This window comes from Anolis sagrei, chromosome 1 (genome assembly GCF_037176765.1).
Source record: "Anolis sagrei isolate rAnoSag1 chromosome 1, rAnoSag1.mat, whole genome shotgun sequence".
NCBI lineage: Eukaryota > Metazoa > Chordata > Lepidosauria > Squamata > Dactyloidae > Anolis > Anolis sagrei.
In genome coordinates, this window is record NC_090021.1 from 99663742 (window position 1) to 99689727 (window position 25986).

A 25986-nucleotide genomic window follows, 5' to 3' on the forward strand; every position below is an offset into this window, starting at 1 on the left:
TCTATTTTAAGATAGATTTCGTCATCCTTGTTACAGACTCCCAACAGGTTACAGGCATTACTTCTGTTTGCCATTGAAGGTAAACAACTAAGAGCTGAGGCAAGAAGATTAATTTGGGGACATTTTGACTCATAAGTCTGTACAGATGTATCTTTCTCAAGGTTAATGTAATTTTGGGGTTATCAGGGCATGCCTTAGTATTTTTTATGAATTGATTAAAAGTCAGATATATTTTTTTCCCTTTCTGCTGACAGGAAACTAAACTAATCTATATCTATCATCTATCTACTGTCTGCATGTATGTACATACTTAAGAGAATTTGCTACATAGCTATTTAAAATACTGGGTTTTTAAAAAAGAGCTTCCTGTGTGTTTTTGCTTTATACTGTTTCTGAACAGTAGCAAAACAGTGCTTCTTTAAAAGTCACTTTGATTTTATACATGCTGTCTTATTTTCAAATGTAAGTGTTCACTTTCCCCTTCATATTGTTATTTTAACATTCTATTATATTTGTATTATAATATAGTTTTAATATTTTAAAATTTTAAAATAATTACCGCAAACAACAGTTCCAGTTTTCTGTATATCATTATATCTTAAAATTGCTATGTATTTAAAGGGGGTTTTTTGCCATCAAATTCCCTCAGCAATGAATAGCATGTCGTTTGCTTTTTAAAGTAATAATTGGCTTATTCCTGAACATAGAAAACAGCATCTTCCAAGATATTATTTGGCCTTCAGTGAATATATATTGTATTGATCAATTATTTCTATGCATAATTAAAAAGGACACCAGAAAGGCACTTGGAATATAGTTACCAGTGCAAATTTAAGCTTTCATAGATTTTGATGAGCTGAGTGTCACAACAATTCTCTGTTGTGATGTTTGCATGCCTTGACTGCTTCCAGATACACGATATTAGCATGCCTGTTGTTGGCATTGCTTATGTTAAAACCAGGATTTTCATGAATACCACTAGAAATAATATGTTCAGTTCCTAAAATTCAATTCCTATTAACTCCTTAAAGAAATCACATAGCTTTTATGCTGTATTGGTTGAATGTAAATATATATTCCTCTTTAAATTCCTTTAATACAGTTCAATATTTTTTGCCATATGATGATAAGAGAAAATAGAAATTATACCAGTTGTCAATATCACACAATCTTTGAAGTCGTTTGATGTAATTATGTCTCTTTTGAAATTTTAAGATAGAGGCATGTCCACTTGCCCTTCATTAAAACATTGGTTCATAGGTTGATGTTTCTCCTTAGGAGGAAGAAAGGCTGGATACAGCATAAATAAATAATATTTACAAACTCCTCCAGAAAGATATTAACATGGCGTATTAAAGTCTTAACAGTTTTTTTGCCTGTGTCACAACTCATCCTCTGGAGTCGGACAATTAGGATGGAGGGAAAGAGAATAATAGATAGGAATCTGCAGCTTCTGAAAATAATGGTCTTTCCAAGTGTAAGAAACTGGGGATTGAGATACAGGGGCAGCATCCTACAATTAGAGATTGTACGGTCTCCAATGGTTATTAAGTAAGGGACTGTGATGTAATTAGGTACCTCGGGTTTATAAATCTCCCTACCCTTCCTTCGCAATTTTGTTGATTTCAACTCCCCCCGGCCTTTAACAACTCCTTATGGTAAGTGTTTCTATCCTGTTTTACTTTTTGCTGGCTTTGTTTATGTAGACCAGGAATTCTCAAACTGTGCTTGGTGGAGCCCTTGGGGTTCCACCGGTGATAGTGAGCGGCTCCCTAGCACTATTCTGACACACAGCTCTTCCTCTTTCCTCCCCCTGAGAAATGCAGGGAAATTAAAGTTTTGAACATCTTGAAACAACAGCAGCACAGACCCCTTTTCCCCACTTTCCTTGCTGCTCAAACTCTTTTCCTTGCCACCCAGATCCTTTCTCCCATCCCCTTGCTGTCCAGACTCTTTTCCTCACTGCTAAAACCCTTTCCCGCCACCCTCACTGCCTCTTTTTCTTGCTGCCCAGAACACCCCCCCCCCCCCCGGCTTTCTTTGCTTCCAAAAGTGTATTTCCCTCCCACCATTCAGAGGGTACTTTGATTGTGTTTTTTCCTGCATGGCACAAGGGTGTTGGACTGAATGGCCCCTGGGGTTTCTACTGCTGCTGTTGTTGTTTTTGTAGCAAAGGCTGGGTGGCCATCTGTTTGGAGTGTGTGCTTTGATTGTGTTTTTCCTGCAGAGTAAAAGGGGGTTGGACTGGATGGACTCTGGGGTTTCTGCTATATTATTATTACTAGCTGTACCTGCCACGCGTTGCTGTGGCCAACCTTCCCTCCCTCTTTCTTTCCTTTTTTCTTTCTCTCCTTCCTTCCCTCTGTCTTTCCTTCCTTCCCTCTTTTTCTTTCCCTTCTTTCTTCCTTCTCTACCTGTTTCTTTCCGTGCTTCCTTTGCTCTTTGATTCCATCCTTCCTTGTCTCTTTTCTTCCTTCTCCCCCTCTTCCTCTCTTTCGTTTCTTCTCTCCTTCCTTCCTCCCCTCTCTCTTTCCTTCCTTTCACTTTTTTATTTCCTTCTCTCCTTCTTTCTTTACCTTTCCCTCTTTACTTCCTTCTCTCATTCCCTCCTTCTTCCTCCCTCCCTCCCTCCCTCCCTTCCCTCCGTCCCTCCGTCCCTCCCTCCCCCTTCCTTTCTGTGTATATGTGTTTTGTGTGTGCATATATGTGTGTATATATTTGTTTATATATGTGTGTTTGTTTATATATGTGGTTTTGCGTATGAGTTGTAAGGTAGTTTTTGTTTTCATTACAATTATAAAATAGCTGTTTGAATTAGAAAAGATATACTTTACTTCTCCAATTCATTATATAGTGGGTAAAGTCTTGTGCATAAACTAATAGTTGTAATATTTCCAACCATGGTAGTGAAGTCATACTGTAAGGTCTGGTTGACAAAGGAAATGCTACTAAAATTAAAGAGCTTGCCACCAATTTGTTAACTGTTTTATACAGTTAAGAATGCCTTTTGCAAGGTGTCTTTGGTCAACCACAATATCTCCAGAAAATATCCTAATGAACTTATGCTGCCATCATTATGAAATTACTAAAACACTGATACTTTTTTTTACTTCCTACTAATAGAACACAGATCCTATGAAACTGTTTTTTAAGGAGGTAACAAGAGCATAATCTTCAGAATTAAGCACATTGATCCTACTGGTATTCATGCAAATCAGGAGCCTCTGGTGACGCAGTGGGTTAAACCCCTGTGCCAGCAGGACGGAAGACCAACAGGTCGCAGGTTCGAATCCGGGGAGAGGCGGATGAGCTCCCTCTATCAACTCCAGCTCCTCATGCGGGGACATGAGAGAAGCCTCCCACAAGAATGATAAAAACATCAAATCATCCGGGCGTCCCCTGGGCAACGTCCTTGCACACTGCCAATTCTCTCACACCAGAAGCGACTTGCAGTTTCGCAAGTCGCTCCTGACAGGACAAAAAAAGAAGAAGCAAATCTGGCTTCCAAAGAATCTTATGCTTTTGGAAGAGAAGTGACTATGGCTCCTTCTACACATCTGTATACAGTTCAGATTATCTGCTTTGAACTGGATTATATGGCAGTGTAGACTCATGATCCAATTCAAAGCAGATAATATGGATTATCTGCTTTGAGATTCTGGATTATATGACAGTGTAGAAGGGTCCTGTGTCATAGATGTTGGGAGAATTGTAAAGACAATCAGTTGAAGCCAACTGATGCTGCAGTGTTTTTTACTCTTGTTTGGAAATCAGCTTTATTGGACTTAGTGATTTACATCTGACTAAACTTAAGACAAACTTAAGTAACCCAAGTTTGTTATAGCTAGTAATTTAAGTGGGGCCAATAAAATGATTCATTTTCAGAGCAGTTCTCTGCATGTATACTCAATAGGACTTCTTAGATAATTGAATATTGTACTCTAATCTGAGTCTGAATCAAGACAATTATACTTAGTAGTGTTAGTAGCTGATAATGCAGACTTGTAAATAAATCTTCAAGGATATTCATGTTATATGAAGATTTCTTGATTAAAATGAACTATGTCTGAAAAGAGAGAGGGGCTGGCGATTGACTAGGAATCTCACGATAGGTTAGATTAACAAATACTGAAAAAGTTTTCTGTATCAGCATCTGTTTGGAAAAAAAATGGCTTCATTGAATCCCAGCACTGATAAGGATATGAGTATGGTGATCATGTGTTATCTCTAGATAAGCTATAATGGATAACCATGCCCCAAACCGGGCAAGGGCAAACTTCAACCCTCCAGGTGTTTTGGACTTAAACTCCCACAATTCCTAACAGCCAGTAAGCTGTTAGGAATTGTGGGAGTTGAAGTCCAAAACACCCAGAGGGCCGAAGCTTTTCCATGCCTGTCTTAAGACTGATTTTGAGACCTCTGAACACTTTTCTGTTTGTTAAACATGAACCTTTAATATGTCAAAAATGTTACCCGTATCCACTCCATTTTTGTATTTTTCTTATCTTTTATTGAAGTTATAATTTGAAGTATTCTTGTGTATAATTCCTGGATCTTGGTACTCAGTTTATTCTGCCTTATGCTCCAACTTCATTCCTCTTGCCCCTGCCTCTGAGAATGTTTCTGTTCCCTTCTGTCATCCTAGGGGATCCTGCTTCTGAATTTTTGCTAAAGCTTTGCTGAAATCATTGAGCTAAGCCTGAAGCTGGCTCATTTTAAGTTTTCCTTTCCTTTCTTTTCTTTTCCTTTCCTAGTCGAAAATGGAGTTCTGTGTTTGACAGTGTTTGTAAGGGCATAAAGACCAGTATTGCCTAATGGATATATGGAATAGAACAAAGATTTGGTGGATTCAAGTGATAATGTTCTGAGGTTTACTGATTTTTCTGTTGGGGTGAGTGTCTCAAGTCTTTGCTGATAATTTTTCTCCATGAGTTGCAGGCAGACATGATTGAGATTTTTAGTCAAATTTTATCAGCTTCTTTTTGATATTTTCATATTAATAATACTCAGGTTTTGGCTCAGGCTGGATCTACACTGCCAAATAATGCAGTGTGAATGACACTGAATTGCATTGTATGGCTCTACACTGACCATACCATGCAGTTCAAACTGCATTATTTGGCAGTGTAGATCCAGCCTCAACATCTGTGCATGTGACCATCACATATACATGTATTGTAGCAAAATCAGGAAAGAACTTTGTGTGGGTCAAAAGATGTGTGTTTTAATCAAGCATATGTTACCCTGTGTACACATGTATTTAAAAGCTTTATCTTCATGGTTTACTTTCCCAAATACATTAAACACAAATTCTTAGATTAGGTGTTTTAGTAACTATTTTCCTCATGAGATATATAATATTTATTGATTACACGCTAATGTAAAACCGACAAGCATTTGTCAGTAAAAGTAACAGTTATCAAATTTAGGAGATAATTAACTATACTTTGTTTTTGTTTTTATTCAGGTTCCCTGGTATTTTAAAAACATCTCATAAAGTTTTGATGTGTATGTCTTAAGGATACCTGATGTCTAGATATAATATTTATCTGGATGTCGCCAGCATTTCCCATGTTGACAGTTCTGAGCATGTTTTACTATATTTGCCTTCGGCGCCAAGCTAGGACAGCAACAAGAGGAGAGCAAATGACCAACAGGAGAGCCATTGAATCAAACAGAACCTTACCTATTGATGTTGAATTAGTCCAGTATGCCAAAGAAGTGTTGGATTTCAGTTCTCATTATGGTAGTGAAAACAGCATGTCATATACCATGTGGAATTTGGCAGGAACTCCTAATGTGTACCCTAGTTCTGGTGACTTCACACAGACTGCAGTATTTAGAACTTATGGAACATGGTGGGAAATGTGTCCTAGTTCACGAGCACGTTTCACAAGGACACCACCTGATTTCCACAGTCAAGACTATGTAGAACTTGCTTTTGAAGAACAAGTTTATCCTACAGCAATCCGTGTTCTGGAAACATATCACCCTGGTGCTGTCGTTAGGATTTTGGCATGTTCTGCAAGTCCCTATTCGCAAAATCTCCCTGCTGAAGTAAGGTAATTCTCCTTATTTTTTTTCCCATGAAAATGAAATGTTGAAATTAAAATGTTATTCTTTTTTAAATGCTTCTTGTTTTGTCTTGTTTTATGAGCAGTGATTTATTCAGGAGCATAAGAACATGGCCCATATCACATTTCTGCTTAGTTACAGGGCAAGGAAAACTCTAGGCTTGGAGAACCTACCAGTTGTACCACTTTTGCACTTTGAACTGGACTGACTCAGAACAGCACTTAATGCTTTGGGATGTTTTTGAGCTCAGGGCAGAATGACAATTTGTCAGAGCATTCCATCTTCTGCTATTTTTATATTGTTTTGATTTGTAATTAAATCAGAGTTGTGTCTGAGTAAGTTTCTGTATTTCATTGTTAGAAAGTCTACTTGCTATTGCATGGTCACATGCCAGGGAACTCAGAAGCTTGGTGAGGTGGTAAGGATGGTCCAAAGCCTTAAACCAGTCAGTCATTTGCTGTGTAGTGTTTACTTTGATTTACACTCCTGCTTTTTCACAGCACATTAAATTATAAGTATTAAAATATAGTTAGACTAGGTATAATATTAAATATTAACATTAAAATAGTTTGAAAATGTGTTGTTGTCAGGCCTGTAGCCAGGATTTCATTTCGGGGGGGGGTGGTGAATTTTTTCAGAAGGGGTTTCGGGGGGGGCTGAGTTTCGGGGGGGGCTGAGTCTGAGTGAAAGAGTGTCTAGCCTAGCAAACCTTTTGTATCATTACCCCAATACCCCCATGCATATGGGATATATTGAGTATGGTGATCAGATCATGATATGAATAAACGTAACAGTTTAAATAATGCACCAGTAAGGCCTTTTCGCGAACCAACATGAGAATTTTGGGGGGGGGGGGGCTGAAGCCCCTCAAGCCCCCCCCCCCCCCCCCCCCCCCCCAGCTACATGCCTGGTTGTTGTACACTTTCATTTCCAACTTATGGCAATGCTAAGGCTTTCTTGGAAAATTTGTTCAGAGTGGGATTTGCTTTTGTCTTTTTCTGAGGCTGAGAAAATGTGACCTCCCTAAATTCACCCAGTAGATTTCTTTTTTTTTCTCATATATTTTTATTGATTGTTTCACACCCAGTAGATTTCCATGGCAGAGTTGGAATTCAAATCCTGGTCTCCATAATCATAGTCCAAAGTTCCAGCCACTTTGTAACACTAGCTTTCAGTTTTAAAATATTACAGTGTTTTTTAAAGCTACAGAAGTGTGGCTAGGAGACGTCCCATGTAGCCCTCCTTGAAAGGGAGTTTGTGAATGCAGCTATCGAAAAAACCCATCTTTTATCATTTCAATTCTCTGATGACAGCATTGATAGAAAAACTTACATTGCTAATAGGTTAACATATTGGACAGATTTGGAATCAGTGCTTTTCTTCTATGCAAATACAGTGGGGAAATTAAACATAAAAATGTAAAAGTTGTTGTTATCCATGGCTGTTAAAAAACTAAGTAAGCTATCAGTATTCCTTGAGAAATATTATGAGTTATTAGCACAACGTCACTAATATTTACAGAAAATCTACATCACTATATATTCAAAAGACATTTTCCCACTTCTGATCCCAAAAGAGTACTATATATTTTGTTTTTCTGTTTCTCAGTACTAGTGGAAAAGCAGAAGATTCCGGTTCAATAACTTACATTTCTACGATCCCTGTTTAGCCAGCCAGGAAAATACTTCTGCTAGAGACATGTGGAAAATTGCTGCCAGTTAGAATGCTGTAAAATAGTGAGAATCCTGTTGTATCTGTGGTTTATGTATAGGACTGTATTGCAACTTGAGGATATAATTAATTGTTGCTTCAGGCTTTTAAAAAATGTTTCAGTATGCTTGAATCTGCAAAGTTGTGACCATGTATGTTAACTTACATGTATGTAAAGCTGGTTATAGTGCATATTAGCTAAAATAAGTGGCTACTAGAAACACATTTCACTTCTCCCTTCTAGTTTTGTATTGTACAGAAAATGTTGACGGGAGCATTTTATTCTAGCTGAATACTTGATGAAGTAGAGTCCATAAGAATCTGTTTAATGTAGAAATTGAAGCCCCTAGATATATTTCTTTATTTCATATAACACAAATATTCTTAACATATTTATTCATAGATCTGTCTTGGCTTGAGTATCTTGTTACTCAGGTAGACTTACATAAATGGAAGTTTCATCCTCAGATTTAACAGATACATAAAGAATTGTGCAAACAATTGAGTAAGGAATTTATTAAAGCAGTGCAAAGATTTAATAAGTACTGCTTTCTTCAGCTTGAGGCACTGAATTTATTTCATTTCCTGACATCTTGCAGTTGTGTTGTATGAGTGAGATTCTGTCTTAAGATTCTCAATCTACATTTTAATGAAACTTTTCTAAACTTCATGTGTGCCAAGTTGTTCTTTGCAGCATACCATACTGAAAGAAGGTGATTCATGCACATATGCATCCTGTAAGGCTATCTGCTTATATAGTGAGTTTATTTATGAATTTTGGCATACAGACTTTATGGATATGTTTTAAAAGCATTCAGTTTCTGCATAGCCACATTTCCATACTCGTGATACTACAAGAAAAGGATGTGGTGTTGAGATCCATACAACCTTGCTGATTGGCCTTCTGCAAGTATTTAAGATAATAGGAAGAATCCTACCGGATCATGCCAATGATTCATCTGTTGAACATCCTGCATCCACTGTGATCAATGTCTAAAGTATGATGGCAATAATTTCCCCCAGCAAATTCAGCAGTTTGAAACAGTTTCCTCACAGCCATCAAAACTACTAAATTTTGATAGATCTTCCAAAGATAGAAGAAATAGTCTAATCCCCTTGTAGGAATTAGACATAACAAATGACACAGAGTTGCCCCAGGCTACAGCAACCTTATGTCTCTTCTCTTTCAAATGTTTTTTTTTAAGTTTCCAATATGTTCCCTGGTATTGTCATGTTGTGAGTTTCTCGCTTTCCAGAAGGGGGATTCAGTGAAGTGACATAAAGTGTGGAAGCTTAAGGCATGATATCATATGTTGTCTATACTGAGATGTTACTGATATGAGAAGGCACAAGGCTGTTGTTTTCAGGAATTGTCTAATAATATTATGCAGTATCTACTTCAATTCTAAGATTTTTTTAAAAAAACTTTAAAAACTGCAGGTGTTGCTAAGACTTTTTACTCTTAGCTCCTCTGATTCCCCAAACCTTTTATCTTATGTTATTTCATAATGAAGGCAAAAATTTAGGTTATCATGAATGATTCTGTTACTTGAATAAAGATATTAATTCTCAAGAAAGTTGGCAAGCAGAAGGGTTGTAGGTCAGATTCGTATGTGTAGTTGCAGTCAGAATGAAATAGGAAGAAGGGTGTTTTCAGTTTCAAGGGTTACATGTGAAATCAACTTTTCTGTTTGTGTAATCTATGACTATTCTCTGTTCTTTTTATCTCTGTCTAGTCAATACATTTAATTTTAATTTGCTTTTATACTTCCTCCATGTCCATGAAACATGCATTTTGCTAGAACGTCTAGCAGTTTTTGCTGTTATTATGTTAGAGGTTATGTTCTAGAACAGTGTTTCTCAAATTCTGCTCCTCAAGATGCTTTGGACTTTAACTCCTACAGTTCCTAACAGCTGGAAAGCTGGCTGGAATTTCTGGGAACTGAAACCCAAAACACCCGGAGGAGCAGAGTTTGGGAAACACTACTCTAGAGGATGCCTATGAAGGTGGCTCAACACAAAATCATAAATTTACCTCAAATATTATGAGTTTTTTTGATGACTCGATTGTCCAGTTCTCAAGTGCAAACTCAATGACAGAATGGAATTGAATAATCAGAGTGTGTCACACCCAGAAATATTGGAGTATTATCTGTAATTTACATTATAAATGCAAACAGTTTGGCCAGAAGACCCGATAAACGATTTTAAAAGATCCTCCAAACAGGGTGGCACATGATTAGGATTATCAAGCAAGGACTTTTTTCTGCTTATTTGTGGTGATGGCTATCATGAAAATTATTTATGGAATTTTTTCCTCATCATTGTTAGGGTTAGTATATTTTATGCCCAAGACTATTCTTCCAATGTAGCCCAGGAAAGCCAAAAGGTTGGATACTCCAACTGTACAGTGAGCATGAAGTCCTGTTGTGTAAAAGGAACTTTGTACTGAATGCCAGTATTCTCAAAGATGGCCACTTTGGTGCTACCAGAATGGATTTCTAAACAGCTTATTTATAATAAAGCCATTATGTCAGCTCTGAAACCCACAACTAGCTGTGTTGGCTGTGGATTATATGTTGATCTAATCACTTGACATGGCTATTGAAATAGTTTTATGACAGAATGTAAACATTTTTTTTTCAAAATATTGGCTGTCCCATCAGCCTCAGTGCATCTAGAATGCCAAGAGTTCTGGTGAAATAGATTGTCTCCTGTTCTGTTTAGTTACAGATTGATAAGCATATATTTAAGTGAGAAAGGCAACTGCAAATTTCTAGACTTCATACAACTCAGGAAAAAACCCCACAATTTCAAAAGTGTGTAAAATCCACAGCCAATATGTGAAACATAATAATGTGCCTATCATCACTTCATGATTCCAGCTATGCAGTTCTTAAAAGGATCCCGTTAATTGTTGTCTTCTCAAAATACATCGCCACTATCAATTCTTCTACCTAGATCTGTAATTTATAAGAAAATTATTTGTCAAATTTAATGGAACAGAACAACCAAGGGCGCTTTATTTCAATCATGTGTTAAATTACTTAATGCTTCTTTTGTTGCACTAGTTCACAAATGAACTTAATATTGTAATAAAAGTATTTATTTTTCATTTTATTAATGTTCATTGTATGTTTTTTTATAGGTGGGAAACACTTTGGTCTGAGCCACCTTCCAAAGTGAATTCACCTCAAGCACGTCAATTTATGCCTAGTATCAAACAGATAAACTTTCCTACAAATCTAATTCGACTGGAAATGAACAGTTCTCTTTTGGATTATTACACTGAATTGGATGCAGTAGTTCTTCATGGCTTAAGAGAGAGGCCCGTGCTTTCACGTAATACTTCACTTATTAATATGAATGATCTGGGTGATGATGACGATGAAGAAAGAAACAGCTGCACTATGGACAGCCTTAATAAACAGTTCAGTGCTGCTAGCTTCCGGGATTGGACAACTAATGGATACTTTGACAAATTGCCTTATGAGGTAAAAAAACTAAGCATCTTTTTAGGATGAGGTAGAGTTGCCATAACCATTTTTATTACAACGGCTCGCTTTGCCTACATGACTTTATACTTGGGCCTTACAATTCCATGATTTTTCATAAAATCTCACACATTTAGTATATTTTAGTAAATTGTATGTTCTTTTCACAGTGTTATACAAATCCAAGTATTTTTTCAACATTACTAAAAATCCAGCATTGTTAGTGTTTACTACCAGTCAGTTTTTATTTATGGTGGCCCTTTAAATGAGAAGTTTCAAAGAAGTCATCAACAGCCCTTCTAAGGTCTTTCAAACTCAGGGCAATGTCTTTCTTGATTTCAAACTATCTGTAATATGGTTTCCTTCTTTTCCTGTTGCCTTCCACTTTACCAAGCATTTGTTTCTTTTTTAGTGACTTATGTTGTCTCATGACATGTCCAAAGTACAATAGCCCCAGTTTAGTCATTTAGGGTTTAAATGAAATTTCAGACATGATTTCTTCTTTGACCCATTTATTTGTTTTTATGGCAACCCACAGTATTCATGAAAATTTCCTCCAGTACCACATTTCAAATCACTTGAAGATCTTATGTAGTTCTTTAATATCTGCCTTCCGGTCTTGTTCTGATTTCACCTACTTTAAAATTATGTAATCGCTTCCTGCCAGCCTTCTAACATTTACATCCGTGCATAGAACATGGAAAGTCTATTCCATGTGTAAATCTTGGTTTTGGCATTTTATGATATATCTCAAGGACACTTGAAGATCTTATGTCGTTCTTTAATATCTGCCTTCCAAGTCATAGTCTTCTTCTGATTTCACCTACTTGAAAATTATGTAATTCATCTATGGTCATTATTTTTCTTTTCTTTTTCAACTGTAACCCTGCTTTTGCACTTTCTTCTTTAACTTCTTTAACTTTTATGAGCACAAAATAGACTTCGCTATTTTGTGCTAGTAATATAGTGTCATCTTAATACCTTATATTAATGGTTTTCCTTTTCCCAGATTTCATATCTCCTTCCTCTGAGGCGCCTTCCACACAGCTGAGTAAAATTTCACATTTTCTGCTTTGAACTGGAATATATGTCAGTGTGGACTCAGATAAACCAGTTCAAAGCAAATATCTCTAATTTTATTTGATAATGTTTTATTGAAAGATGGAGGGAAAGGGAGTAGGGGTTACAGTAAAGAAAGAAAAAACTGTGCAGTGTTTACTATTTATAATAAAAAGGGAACCTTCTCCCGTGGTGAGAAAAGGAAAGGAAAGAAAAGAAAAATAATAAAAATAAAACACGGAAAAAAACAAAAAACCTGAACAGACAATAATACATTTGTGATCTCCTCACTCTGACCTCACAGTCCATTATTATTCTTCCCAGTTCAGTTTTCTTTCTTCCAGCTTTTTGCCCATCATATTCCTCTCTAAAATTTCCATTTTATAAGATCTACTACTGCAGTCCAATCAATCTTTTCTTGAGTTTTCTATTGTTTGCTTCTGAGTTGTTGGGTGAGGCTATCCATATTCATAATATCAAGACCTTTAATTAGCCAGTCCTCTAGTCTTGGCGGATCTTGTCCTTTCCAATTATTGCATAAGTTATTCTTGCCGCCGTAATCAAATAATCGAATAATCTTTCTTTACTTTTATCCATAGCAAGATTGACTATACCCAGGAGGAAATGCTCGGGCTTCAGTTCCAGATTTAACCCCATGATCTTTTGCATTGAGTCAAGAATTATTTTCCAAAATTTGTTCACTTTCTTACAGGTCCACCATAAGTGGTAGGATGATCCCTCATGTATTCCACATTTCCAACACTTGTCCGAAACATTCTTATAACATTTCGCTAGTTTGCTTGGAGTGATATACCAGTGGTACATCATTTTGTACCAGTTTTCATGTAGGTCATAGGAGTCAGTGTATTTTAATTTAATGTTCCATATATCTTCCCAATCCACAATTTGTATATTATGGCCAAAAATTTTGGCCCACTTTATTATGCATTCTTTTATTCTTTCTTTCTCAGTTGACCATGTTAAGAGTATTTTATAGGTTTTAGAAATAACTTTGTTCTCCATAACCAATATCTTGTCCCATATTTTGTCTCCCTCATCAAATCCAATTTTCTTGTCCTTGCTGAATACCTCTCTTAGCTGTCTATACTGAAACCATGAGATGTCTTTATTTCCTCCTGACCTACATAGCAATTATTTTGTTTCTTGATTATGTCCTCATATCGCAGCCAGATTCTCCATCCTAATTTCCCTCTTTGTGTCGCTTCTAAGGGGGATGGATACCCACTGTGGAATTTTTTGATAGAATTTGTTATTATACCTTTCCCAAATTTTTATCAGGGACGATAGTATAAAATGATTGCCGAAGTTCTTCTCTATTACTCTTTTTCCGTACCAGATGTACGAATGCCACCCGCTATGCAAGTCATGACCTTCTAGCGTCAGTTCTTTTACTTTGCTTAGATTGCTCCAGTCTCGTATTCACTGAAGTCCACACGCATCGTGATATAGTCTTAGATCTGGGATCCCCAGGCCGCCTCTCTTTCTGTCATCGATCAGATTTGTATATTTTATTCGCGGTTTCTTCCCTGCCCAGATGAACTTAGTAATTTCTTTATTGCATTTCTTAAAAAAAATTGGTGCTTCTAATTATTGGAATGGCTTGGAATATAAATAACAATTTTGGCAAGACATTCATTTTTATCGTCACGATCCTACCCAAAAGTGAGAGGTTTAGATGTTGCCAATTTTCTAATTTCTTCTTAATTTCACTCCATTTTTGTTCATAATTGTTTTTAAGTAGTTGTGCATTTTCTTGCAGTTATGTGGATTCCCAGGTATTTTATTCTGGCTGTTACTTTTATTCCTGTGGCGTCTTCTAACATCTTTTGTCTTGCTTTTGTGATATTTTTCTTCAAAATTATTGTCTTATTCCTGTTCAGTTTAAAACCTGCTACTTTCCCAAATTCTTCTATCTTCTTCAACCAGTCGTTTATATTTTCTAAGGGGTCCTCTATTATACAGATTATATCATCTGTGTAGGTGCTTCGTTTGTACGATTCCTTCCTTATTCTTGCCCCGGTTAAATTCTTATCCTCTCTTATATTATTCAGCAGGATTTCCAATGACATAATAAATAACAAAGGGGAGAGAGGACACCCTTGTCTTTTAGATGTTTGACCGTTCATGATGATTTTGGCTTCTTGCTTGTTCTAAATAGATTTTATTGCTTTAGTGAAGCGATGTCCTATATCCAATTGTTGTACGAGTGTGATCAGAAAGCCTTAATTTATATTGTCGAAAGCCTTCTCCGTGTCGATAGCGAGTAAGGCACATTCTTTATCATTGTTTTTTTCATAAAATTCTATTATATTTATAATAGTTCTGATGTTACCTTTCGTTTGCCTTTGCGGAAGAAAGCCGGATTGTTCATTTTTTTAACAATATTTGAACAGTTTTCTTATTGTGACCTTGCCACTTTCATTGCAGTGGCAGTTGATAATTGTTAGATGACCGGTCTAAAATACATTGTCCCAGATACATTTAAAGTCCTAGACATTCTTTTACATTAACATGTGAGTAATCTTCATAAATGTAGTTACTGTGGTAACAAACAAATAAATAAGAGTTTTAATAAGTTCTGTATATTAATGGTTAACTTGATTTTTAACTGTGTGCATTTCAACTTAAAATAAGTTCTTAAGGTGTTATACTTGAGTCTTGGTTTTGTGTCAGCATACAAAAGAGTCAGGTGGTCATGCTGAGCAGCCTGTAAATGAATGGTATACATTTCTATTTATATTTATCAAAATCAAGTTCCATTAAGTTTAGCAGAAATGACTTAGGCATACATATATTGGAAAAACTTCTGCTTGAACATACCGTATAGTGGTTATTTTTTTTAAAAAAAATAGCTGATTTATGTACATACATGGAAAAGGGGGCTGTATCTATGTGAAGAAGTGCAGCTTGTAAATTTTAAATTTTGAAAAATAAATTATAGACACATCAATTTTAAACAAATCTTAAAGATAGAAAACTGGTGTTTTAAAAATCATCATCATCAACAACAAGAAAAAACTTTATTAATAACCTGCCCTCTCTCCTTGAAGGGACTCAGGGAGGCTTACAAAGACAAAAACAAAATGGAGATAAAATAACAGTTAAAACAAGCAATTAAACTTCACAAAATGGTGTTTATGAACTTTAAAAAGTAGGAGGAACCCAGTGCAAAATAGAAAAATGCTTGGGAATGCCCTTGACCCCCACTGTGCAATAGTTGAAATGTAATAGGAAGTAAAGTGTCTATTAAGATTAATTTCATCCTACTCCTGCTCAGGTATGGACAGGTTCAGCTTCTCATTATATTTACTTTTAATTTGAGGCCCTGAATTGTAAGAATGAAAATTACATTTAAACATTATATAACAATCAGTCTGATCTCTTTTTTTGCATGTGTGTTTTCAATTCAGCTTATCCAACTGATTTTGAGTCACCTTACAGTTCCAGATCTATGTCGACTATCACAGACAAGCAAACTACTATATCAACACTGTTGTGACCCTTTACAATACATTCACCTCAGTTTACAGCCTTACTGGGCAAGGATAAATGACACAGCATTGGAACACCTCCAGTCGCGCTGTATCCTTGTCCAGTGGCTGAATTTATCTTGGACCGGGAACAGAGGAACCATTTCGCTTTCTGCCTTTAGCAGGTGAGTGATGATACATTGTAATTAATATTAGAGCTACAATTCAGGAGATCTCCAAGGGTTTGGGGAACAGGGTTGACTGTCTTTCCCCTTTCTTAGTTCAACAGCAGTAGTTCACACAGATGTTTTCCATAGATGACTTTACACATTTAAAGTGTGCAAGTGGAGCCCCCGGTGGTGCAATGGGTTAAACCCTTATGCTGGCAGGACTGAAAACCAACAGGTAAAAGGTTCAAATTAGGAGAGAGCATGGATGAGCTCCCTCTGTCAGCTCCAGCTCCCCATGTGGGGACATGAGAGAAGCCTCCCACAAGGATGGTAAAAAATCAAAACATCCGGACATCCCCTGGGCAACATCCTTGCAGATGGCCAATTCTCTCACACCAAAAGCGACTTGCAGTTTCTCAAGTCATTCCTGATACAAAAAACAAACAAACAAACAAAAAAACCACTTAGTCACTTTTAATATAGATTGACATAATTGTATCCTAGAGCAATTGGATGGTACTCTGGATCTCAGAGAGCATCATCCTACTCCTGCTCAGGTATGGGCAGGTACAGCTTCTCATTATATTTACTTTTAATTTGAGGCCCTGAATTGTAAGGAGACTCTTTGTTTTTTCCAGAAGCAATAAAATAAATAAAAAACAAAAGAAGCAATCTTTTGTAAACAGAAAATTGCTTTGTCTTTTGTAGTTCACCATAGTGTCAAGTAGGCATAAAGAACTCTTGTAAAAAGAACTGAGAAAAGGAAGCAGTGACCAAAGGTACTTTCACACAACAATTGCAGCACTACAATTCTACTTTAACTGCTATGGTTCCATCCTGTGAGGACGTAGAACTGTCTGATACTGTAAATGTTCTTTCCTGAACTGCACATCCCAGAATCCCATAGGACGGAAACATGGAATCATAGTGGTATAGTGTGAAGGGACTCAAGAATTGCAATAATCAGATGCTGAACCTTGTGTTATATAAAAGTTTTTAAGAAATGACTTTTGGTGAGTAAATGTCACAATTCTAAAAGACAATGTTCCATCACTTGTTTTTCAATTTCTTGGAGGAGAAAGATTGAGGGGAGAAGGATGAGGAAAAAACGGGGTATATTTATCCCTGAATGTTCTCATTTTCTGGGCCTTTGAATTTTTAACTAGATGTTATGAACGATGAAGTATCAGTCTTTTTGCTTAATTTTAGCTCATATTACACACTCACAGACCTCAAGAATAAAAAATGCTGGTCTTGAATAGAGAAATGTGCTAATGCTTTCATGTTTATTTGGGAATGAAAATTCTGGAAATAGTGGAAACTGAAACTACCATTTGTGGTCTATTAAAGGTTTAGTTGCCTTTCTAAATCTTTAGCTAGTATAGACTTAAGAACAGTCATGTGTTATTTGCCAACTGAATAATTCCTTTGAAATAATCTTCTGTCTGAAAATTAATTCCTTTAACATTTTAATATGCTACATTCTGCAAATTGTCTTATTAAATCTGACTGAAGTCACCAACAGGTAGATTGCCTTGGAATTTAGTCTTCAAATACCATTACTTTGATTTTAATATATGCTTTCAGGTGGAGGTTAAACTTTAGTTTTTAAAACTATGGCAAATAACTAGTTTTTGTTAATATTTCTGAAATATTGGTATGCCTAACTCTAAAGAAATAGAGCAAATTAGAATAGTGGTCTAAGAAATCTGGCAAGCAAACCGTATATTACCAAGAGAGGTTAGAATGCTTCAGGCATGTGAACATCCTGAGGCAAAGCTGAAGGTAATTTAACTTATTGATAATGTCCATCTCCTTAGGGCTAAATAAGAATGTGATAATGTTTAACTTTTGGGTATTATGAAGTTTCGTAAACTTTTGTACTTGTGCTGAAAAGGGGAAGTCTGGGATAGGTTAAATGGGACAGCAAACAAAGGTATTTGGATATCTGACTAATTTTCTACTGCTCTATCTGAGAATGTGATATGTGAGTAAACAAAATCTATAATTACATTACATGTAAGAGGATGAAATTCATTCTGTCACAAACTCTGTTTAAATGCTTTGGGAGGAGGATATAATACATCTGAGTGAAGGTACTACAGTTTATATGAAAATAAAGCTTTCTTTATTGTCAACAACATTGTAAACAGTGAATTCATCTAACCCCTTTCTCTTTTCTTAAATAAATAAATGTAATGTAATGTAATGTAAAGTAAAGGTAAAGGTTTCCCCTGCCATTAAGTCTAGTGTCTGTAGACACCTCCAAGTTCATGTGGCCAGCATGACTGCATGGAACGCCATTACCTTCCTGTAGAAGTGGTACCTATTGATCTACTCAAATTTGCATGTTTTCAAACTGCTAGCCCCACTCCCCAGATTCAAACTGCTGACCTTTTGGTCAGCATGTTAAACAGTTCAGTGGTTTAACCCGGTGCGCTACTAGGGGGACCTTAAATGAACGTAGTCCAATGAAAATTAAGCTTGGCAGGTGCATGCTTATAAAACAGTTTTTGTTGGGAACTATGGCTGGGCTTCTATTATCACAGATTCTGTATCCACATATTCAACAATCCATGGCTTGAAAATATATTTTAAAAATAGAAAAATAGATTTTGTCATTTTATAAAGGGCACTATGTTACTTATGCATTAAATATAATAGGACTTGGGCATCCATACATTTCTGGTATTCATGGGAAGTCCTGGAACCAAATTGATGCGAAGAGCCCACTGTATTCACTTCATAAACTGTTTATTTTGTTGTCCAGAAAGCTGGGTTATTCCCTAATGTTTTTACATTTTACAAAAGCACAGAGTTACCTGATTTTGCCTCTACAATTTATGATGTGATGACCAAAACTATAGTACTTTTTCGGCTTCAAAAATGCCATTTTTTTCGCTGAATGAATTTGAAACTAATATTTTTCATTTACATTAAATATATCCTAGTACTTGAAGATTTGTCCCTTACCACTGGTAAATTATATTCGTTCAGAAATGAATAAGGGTATTCTAAGAAAAGTGTATCTTTATTCTATTTTGCAAATATGGCCTAGCCATATTTGCAAAAAGCAAACAAACATATATGCAATGATATCGCTGCATGCTCTCAACTCTTGCCACCCCTTTCCTTTTCACTTGTTGGTTTAGCACTGTTAATCCAGGAAGTCTTCCATTAAACCTACTTTCCCAGATTTCTTGAAAGCTATGTTACTAACAGCAGGAGAAATTCTGGCATGTTTTGTTCTGGATAAATGTATTTCTCATTTTTAACAAAATAACAGTACACTATGATTAAAGGCTTCCCAAATTAATAGCAGTGTTCCAGGAAAGGGGCAGTATAAGCTACAATATTAATCCAACGTCTGTATTTAAGTGGACTATATGTGCTTACTATAAATAAAAGATATGTAATTATTTACCTATTCCCAGTTGCTCAACAAAACTGTTGTCAGTTGTTTTTCGTGTTTTCCCCAATATAAAACAGCGGATTCAGTGACATTATCTTAGCTTTTGTATGTGTGTGTAACTAATAGTATGTTTGCCTAATAGGAACTAGAAATAGCAGCACTCTACCCTGTAACTCATGTAATGATAGAGAGCTGGCTGTCTTAAGGCTGTTTTTGGCTTTAACTACTAGAACATTTAATGTTGATTTTGGTTAAAATTAATTTGATTAGCTTGTTATTTGGTTAGTTTTATTTGATTTTTGTCAGTTGTTGAAGAAATGTAGGTGGCACGCCAGTTTTTAAAGAGCAGCATTTCTTATCACCCCCTTTCCCCCAGCTCTTTCAAATACTCCTCATATATGTGCATTCAGATTGTAGGCCCCGGGACTGTCCCATTGTCCGGGCGGAGCCCAAAAGGGGACCTAGATAGAGAAAGATACTCCATTTTACGAGGGGGGGGGGGGAGGATTTAAGGAGTGAAACCATTTTCCCTTGTTTTCCTGTTATGACCTCCACCCATGTTACCGTCCTTGAAACAAACCTCGTTTATGACGTGTGTGTGTGTGTTGCGGGGGAATAACCTGTAAAAATGGGGAAATGGTTTTCCTCCAAAACTCCCACCTTCCCCCATAAAATGGACTATCCTTTTCTGTCTAGACTCTCATTTGGGCTCTGTATGGATAATGGAACAGTGCTTAGACCCTATTCTATGGGAATTATGTTGGTCATCTTCCTAACTGCGTCATATAGTACAAAATGCCTACATGAAACATACTCAGCATAGCTATTAACATAAAATTGCAATGTTATTATATTAGATAGTATTTGTCTAACCTGACTGATTGATTTACAGATGTAGTAATAACTGACTTCCAGTGTACACACACATTATAGCACTTCTTGATATTAATTCTGTAATACATGAAATGTATCTTAACTTAGTTCAGGTGTATCGTGCTTACCAAATAGAATTCACCTGTTGCAACCGTGACATAAAAACTTCACTCAAATAGTTAGGCAGCTTTCTCTTAGAATCTGGAGTTAATTATGCTTACCTTTTGGTTCTCTGGGTTAAGTCATTGCTACACTAATGAGATTCCTTATTAGGTATGCGTAACTTTGCTCCTGAGTTACCGAGACATGGCATGGGAAATTACTGGTTTTACCCAGTTTATACAAGCTATTGCAGACAAGGACACTTTTTGCCAAATTAATTCACTTGAGAATATGCTTTTTTACAGGTTTATGAAAGTTTGTGGTTCAGAATTAGTGCGCCTGGAGTTATCTTGTGGCCATTTCCTCAATGAGGCTTGCTTGGAGGTTATTGCTGAGGCATGTTTGAATCTTCAGGAATTAAATCTCTCCTCCTGCGATAAGCTACCACCTCAGGCTTTCAACCACATTGCTAAGTTACATAACCTTACACGGCTAATTCTCTATCGGACGAAAGTAGAGGTAGGAATAATAATGTTATATAATACTTGATAAAAGTTGAATTTATAGTAGCATTTCAAAAACATAATAGATTTTTATCAAACATAAAGAAAAGGAATAGAAAAATCGAAATATTTGGATTTGAAGAGAAAATAACTTATGCTGCAATTAGCACATATAGTTTAGCATTAACTAGTATGGATACATTCCTAGTTACCACTATGCATCACATTCTTAATGTGTTTTATCATTGGTGTGGCTTGGCCTTATTTGCTGGAATCATGGCTGTTCTTATGCTTGATATTTGAGATTTATTTAAGTAACAGTTAGAAAAACATATTTTGAAATGTATGGAGTGTCTTGGATTTGGCTTGTACTATATTTCATCATTCTGGCAGTTCTGTGTCTGTCACAACAACTGTACTATTTCCTAAGTAAATCACTAACAAAAGCTAATATTATGTTGTTATAATGTGGATAATATTATTTTGTGCAGTTCTTCAGCTTTCTTCCTCATTAGTAATAGAGTTCCGTTATATCAAGTGAAGTTTCACTAAAGGAGGAATCCAAATGTGGCATTTGCTTCCAAAAGATATCAAATCCAAATAAAATTGAAAAATGAGTTATAGGTGACAGCACATGGTTGGCTGGGAATAGAATATTATGAATAGATCAAAACTATCAAAATGTATCAAATCACTTCAATACAGAGGTATGGAAAATTGCATTTTATAGTAAAAGAATGCACATCTACAACATGTTTTTTTGATTCTTGAAAAATCTGTTCAGATGGATTTGGTACCATTTGCAAACAAACTCCACAATGTGTGACAAGAAGTTTTTATGCTCATTTCTGTTTTGTCTGCCATTTTATTATTTGCATATATAGATATAAATACAGCTTACATTTTTCAAACATAAAGAACTTTTCTGCTTTGGGGTTTCCAAATCTTATTAAAAGTACAGATTGGTTATCCATTATCCAAAATACTTGGAACCAGAAGTATTCTGGTGTTTAGATTTATAATATAGGTTTATACATAATGAGATACCGGGGAGATACCTGTTGAAGTCGAAACCCGAAGTTATGTTCCACATATATTACATATGTAGCCTGAAAGTAATGTCATATAGTATTTTTAGTAATGTTATTATTACAAATGCGTTTACATATAGAACCATAATAATAATAATAATAATAATAATAATTCAGCAGTTATCAAGACCTCAAAATCGAACTGCAAAGGCTCTGGCATAAACTAATACAGGTGGTCCCAGTGGTCATCGGCACACTGGGTGCCGTGCCAAAAGATTTCAGCTGCCATTTGAAAGCAATAAACATTGACAAAATCACGATCTGTCATCTGCAAAAGGCCATCTTACTTGGATCTGCACGCATCATTCAAAAATACATCACACAGTCCTAGACGCTTGTGAAGTGTTCGACTTGTGATTTTGTAATACAAAATCCAGCATATATATCTCATTTGCTGTGACATACTATGTTTTTGTGTCAGTAAAATAATAGTAATAATAATAATAATAATAATAACAACAATAACAACAACAACAATAATAACAACTTCATTCTTATACCCTGCCTCCATCTCCCCAAAGGGACTCGGGGTGGCTTACATACAGGATAAAATGCCCACAAGCCATAAATACAATACAATCCATTAAGGCAAAACACAATTAAAATAACAACATAATAAAATATAACAATTCAAACAAAAACACAATTAAATAAAACATAAGAATATAAAACATCAGTGTTGAAACTCAATCAAAACAATGTTCAAAAAAACCAATAACCAGAAAGCAAAGGTGTTACTATTTTGGCCACCAATGTGGACAGTTTTGGATTGTGGAGCATTTCGAATTTCCATATAAGTGATATTCAACCTCTTTGTGAAAGCATAAGATACATGTATAACTCATGCATTCTGTTCCAGACTTAAATCCCTGACTTCAATTGCTATTTCATTGTTTGTTTTCTTTTGTACCACATTTACACAGTATGCATAGTCAGTCATTTCTGTGGCCAATAGTGGATAAATTTTCTTCTTTTAAAGAATAGATTTGAAGATACTTAGTTCTTTGTTTAAACAGTCCAGCTGTCACTTCTCTTAATAAGATGCAAGCTGTTTCCAAAATCAAGATTGACGAAATCTTTAAATTGCAAATAATTACTTCTTTAAAGCTTCTTTAGGCACTTTATATAACATATGATTTTGTTTCAGCCATCAATGTAACCTATAAAATTTTCTAAATTAAGACCACCATTATATGCAGAGGGTTTTGTGCTGGTGGTCTCGGTATTTGCTGATACATGACTCTTTAATCTCTTATTCACTGAATATGCATTCACAGCATACTTCTAGAATTAGTTGGCACTGATGCATTGAGGTGCACAATGGACAATAAAAGTACTTTGTTCATAGTAACTTCACAATGCACATCATTATTTTGATTTGTGTGTGTGTGTATTATCTTGATTTGATTCTTATCTTGAATTTCTGTTTCCACTTTTTGCATTGAAGCCAACACAATATGTTCATTAAAGCTACTGAATCCACAATTCCAATACTTTTAACATTTGGAACAGCAGCATTTTATGTTTTAAAAATTAAATATCAATGCACACATCTTGCAATTTATAATCCAACCATTTTAGTTTAGTTTTTTCTGTTGCTCTTGAAAGTTCATAATAGCAATTCAAAGATTCACATTTTCCACAGCTTTTGTTTGTATAATGGTATATTTTCTACATATTTGTTTTGAGAGGGTGACATCTTAGAAATGAAATTGAATTGGATAGTTCAGATATGTGCTCTATCTGCTTGCATTCTGGTGCATAAGGCAATGTGGAACATGAGCTTATATTTGTGGAATCTTTGAATACTTGTCTTCTTCCTACTATCCTGAAATACCTCCTTATTGACCTAAAAGGATTAATATTTCCAGCAGTGTAAATATGTTCCTTTTGAAGGGGGAGAGTGTCTTCCAAACAAAACTATATGGGATCTACTGAGGATAGGGAATGGTAAAGATTCCCCTAATCTCGTATGTTGTTTTTTCCTTACTCATTACATATTGGGTTACATTGATTGTTCAAAAGATGATATGTTGATTTTCCTTGTACGTCCTCTTTTTCAGCAGAAGTATATTTCTGTTATCCCACTAAACAACTTTTTTATTTTACTTATTGGAAACCAGTTCTGCTGGAATGAAGGTGCAGAGATTCCCATTAACTCCTATTTTCTATATTACTCTCTATTTTCTATATTACTCTCTCTATTACAATTAGAACATGAGGAGGGAAGTGGCAATGGAAACCTGTGGTAAACCACACAGAAGACCTCTGAAACCCATATGCCCATGATGGCCAACCTATGACACGCGTGTCAGTACTGACACGTGTAGCCATTTCTACTGACACGCACCTGCTGGATATTATTTATTTATTTTATACCATTTTAAAAAATAGATAGGAAAGAAAGTAACTTATTCCATAGAGAGAAACCCAGGCTGCAGTAAGCCTCCATAGAATGAATTCCGCACATGTGTGGAAAGGGGCCTCTTATTTTATTTATTTATTTAATTTATTTATTTATTTACTTTACTTGTATACCGCAGTTTCTCAGCCTAACAGGCGACTCAACGCGGTTTACAACAAAGGTACAACAGTCAACAATATACAATTTAAAACCATAAAAGCATAATACACAATCTTGACACAACAATAACAACCCAATGCATCTCATGACTAAAATCGTGAGCCAGTTTCGTCGTCCATATTACCATTCCTGTAATCATCACATTCATTGCACCGATTAACCAAATGCCTGTTCGAACATCCAGGTTTTTAATCTTCTTCGGAACACCATCAGCGAGGGGGCTGATCTTACCTCCATGGGAAGGGCGTTCCATAGCCGAGGGGCCACCACAGAAAAGGCCCTGTCTCTTGTCCCCGCCAGCCGCACCTGTGAAGCAGGCGGGATAGAGAGCAGGGCCTCCCCAGAAGATCTTAGGGTCCTGGTGGGCTGATAGGCCGAGATACGTTCGGCAAAAGCAGGCCGAAGCCCTGCCCACTCTTCATTCAAGTAAAAGCCCTGGGCGCGAAAGGCCATGCCTCTTCCCTATATCTCCGTTCCCATTGGCCTCCTGGAAAGAAGTCTCCGCCCATTTCAAACGTTCCTGGGTCCACCTCTTCAGCCGTGCGCAGTTCCTTTCTTCCTGGTTACATGAGTTTTCTCTTTTTGCAAAGGAAACAAACCAATTGCAAAATAATATTGGTTTATTTAATTATTAAGTAAATGAATATTATTTTGCATTGTTTCCTAAATATTAAGGAGTTACATATTTAAATTAAATTAAATGATAAATAATATTACATTTCTATATTACTCAAATATTTCAGAATGTCTTAAATGAAATGGTAAATTGAATTTTTATTTGACATTTAATTTAATGCATTTTAAATATTTTTAATATATGCCTTAAATATATATATGCCTTAAATGAAATGGTAAATTAAATATCAAAATATTATTTTGCAATGTTACTTTATTATTATTGCATTATTATTATTAAAAATACATTAAACAGCATATTAAATGCTAGAAATACATTTACATTAACTTAGAAATAAATAATATTTTGTTGGGTTTTTAAAATTATATTTTTATTAAACACTCCAAAAAGGATATTATTTACATAAAGAGAGGTAGAACAACGTGGTAAGAGAGAAAGTGGGAATTACAATTATATATTTTTTGTTATTTAAGCTAAATATTGCGAAATTATGGTTTTTTTTCTTGAAGTGACACACCACCTGAATTATGCTCAGTTTTTTGGCAAATTTTGACACACCGCGCTCAAAAGGTTGCCCATCACTGCCATATGCAGTCATAAAGCATAGTGCTGTATATTTTCCTCTCAACAAGGCAAGGCTTAGTACATTTTATTGACCCACCAGTAAGAAATAATAAGTTGATAGTTACACAAACAGAGTGACCTAGGCTTTGGCTGAATTCACAATTCCTTCCGGGGGATAATGTTTATACACCATCAGTCCTACTTTTTTGAAGAGAGCTTTT

General features: G+C 35.8%; 1 protein-coding gene across 4 annotated transcripts in view; it reads left to right on the top strand.

The window, feature by feature from the left end:
* The window catches only part of FBXL4 (F-box and leucine rich repeat protein 4), a 45592-nt gene that overhangs the window by 5056 nt on the left and 14550 nt on the right, over positions 1–25986 (top strand). For 2 of the 4 annotated variants that reach the window (XM_060753077.2, XM_060753076.2), the window contains exons 2-6: positions 4755–4891; positions 5468–6062; positions 10934–11279; positions 15770–16014; positions 20692–20905. In XM_060753077.2, the coding sequence (XP_060609060.2) occupies positions 5554–6062; positions 10934–11279; positions 15770–16014; positions 20692–20905 (1314 nt within the window). In that variant the 5' untranslated portion in view covers positions 4755–4891; positions 5468–5553. The remainder of the gene's footprint in view (positions 1–4754; positions 4892–5467; positions 6063–10933; positions 11280–15769; positions 16015–20691; positions 20906–25986) is intronic. The other 2 variants (XM_060753074.2, XM_060753075.2) reach the window with 1 other exon arrangement.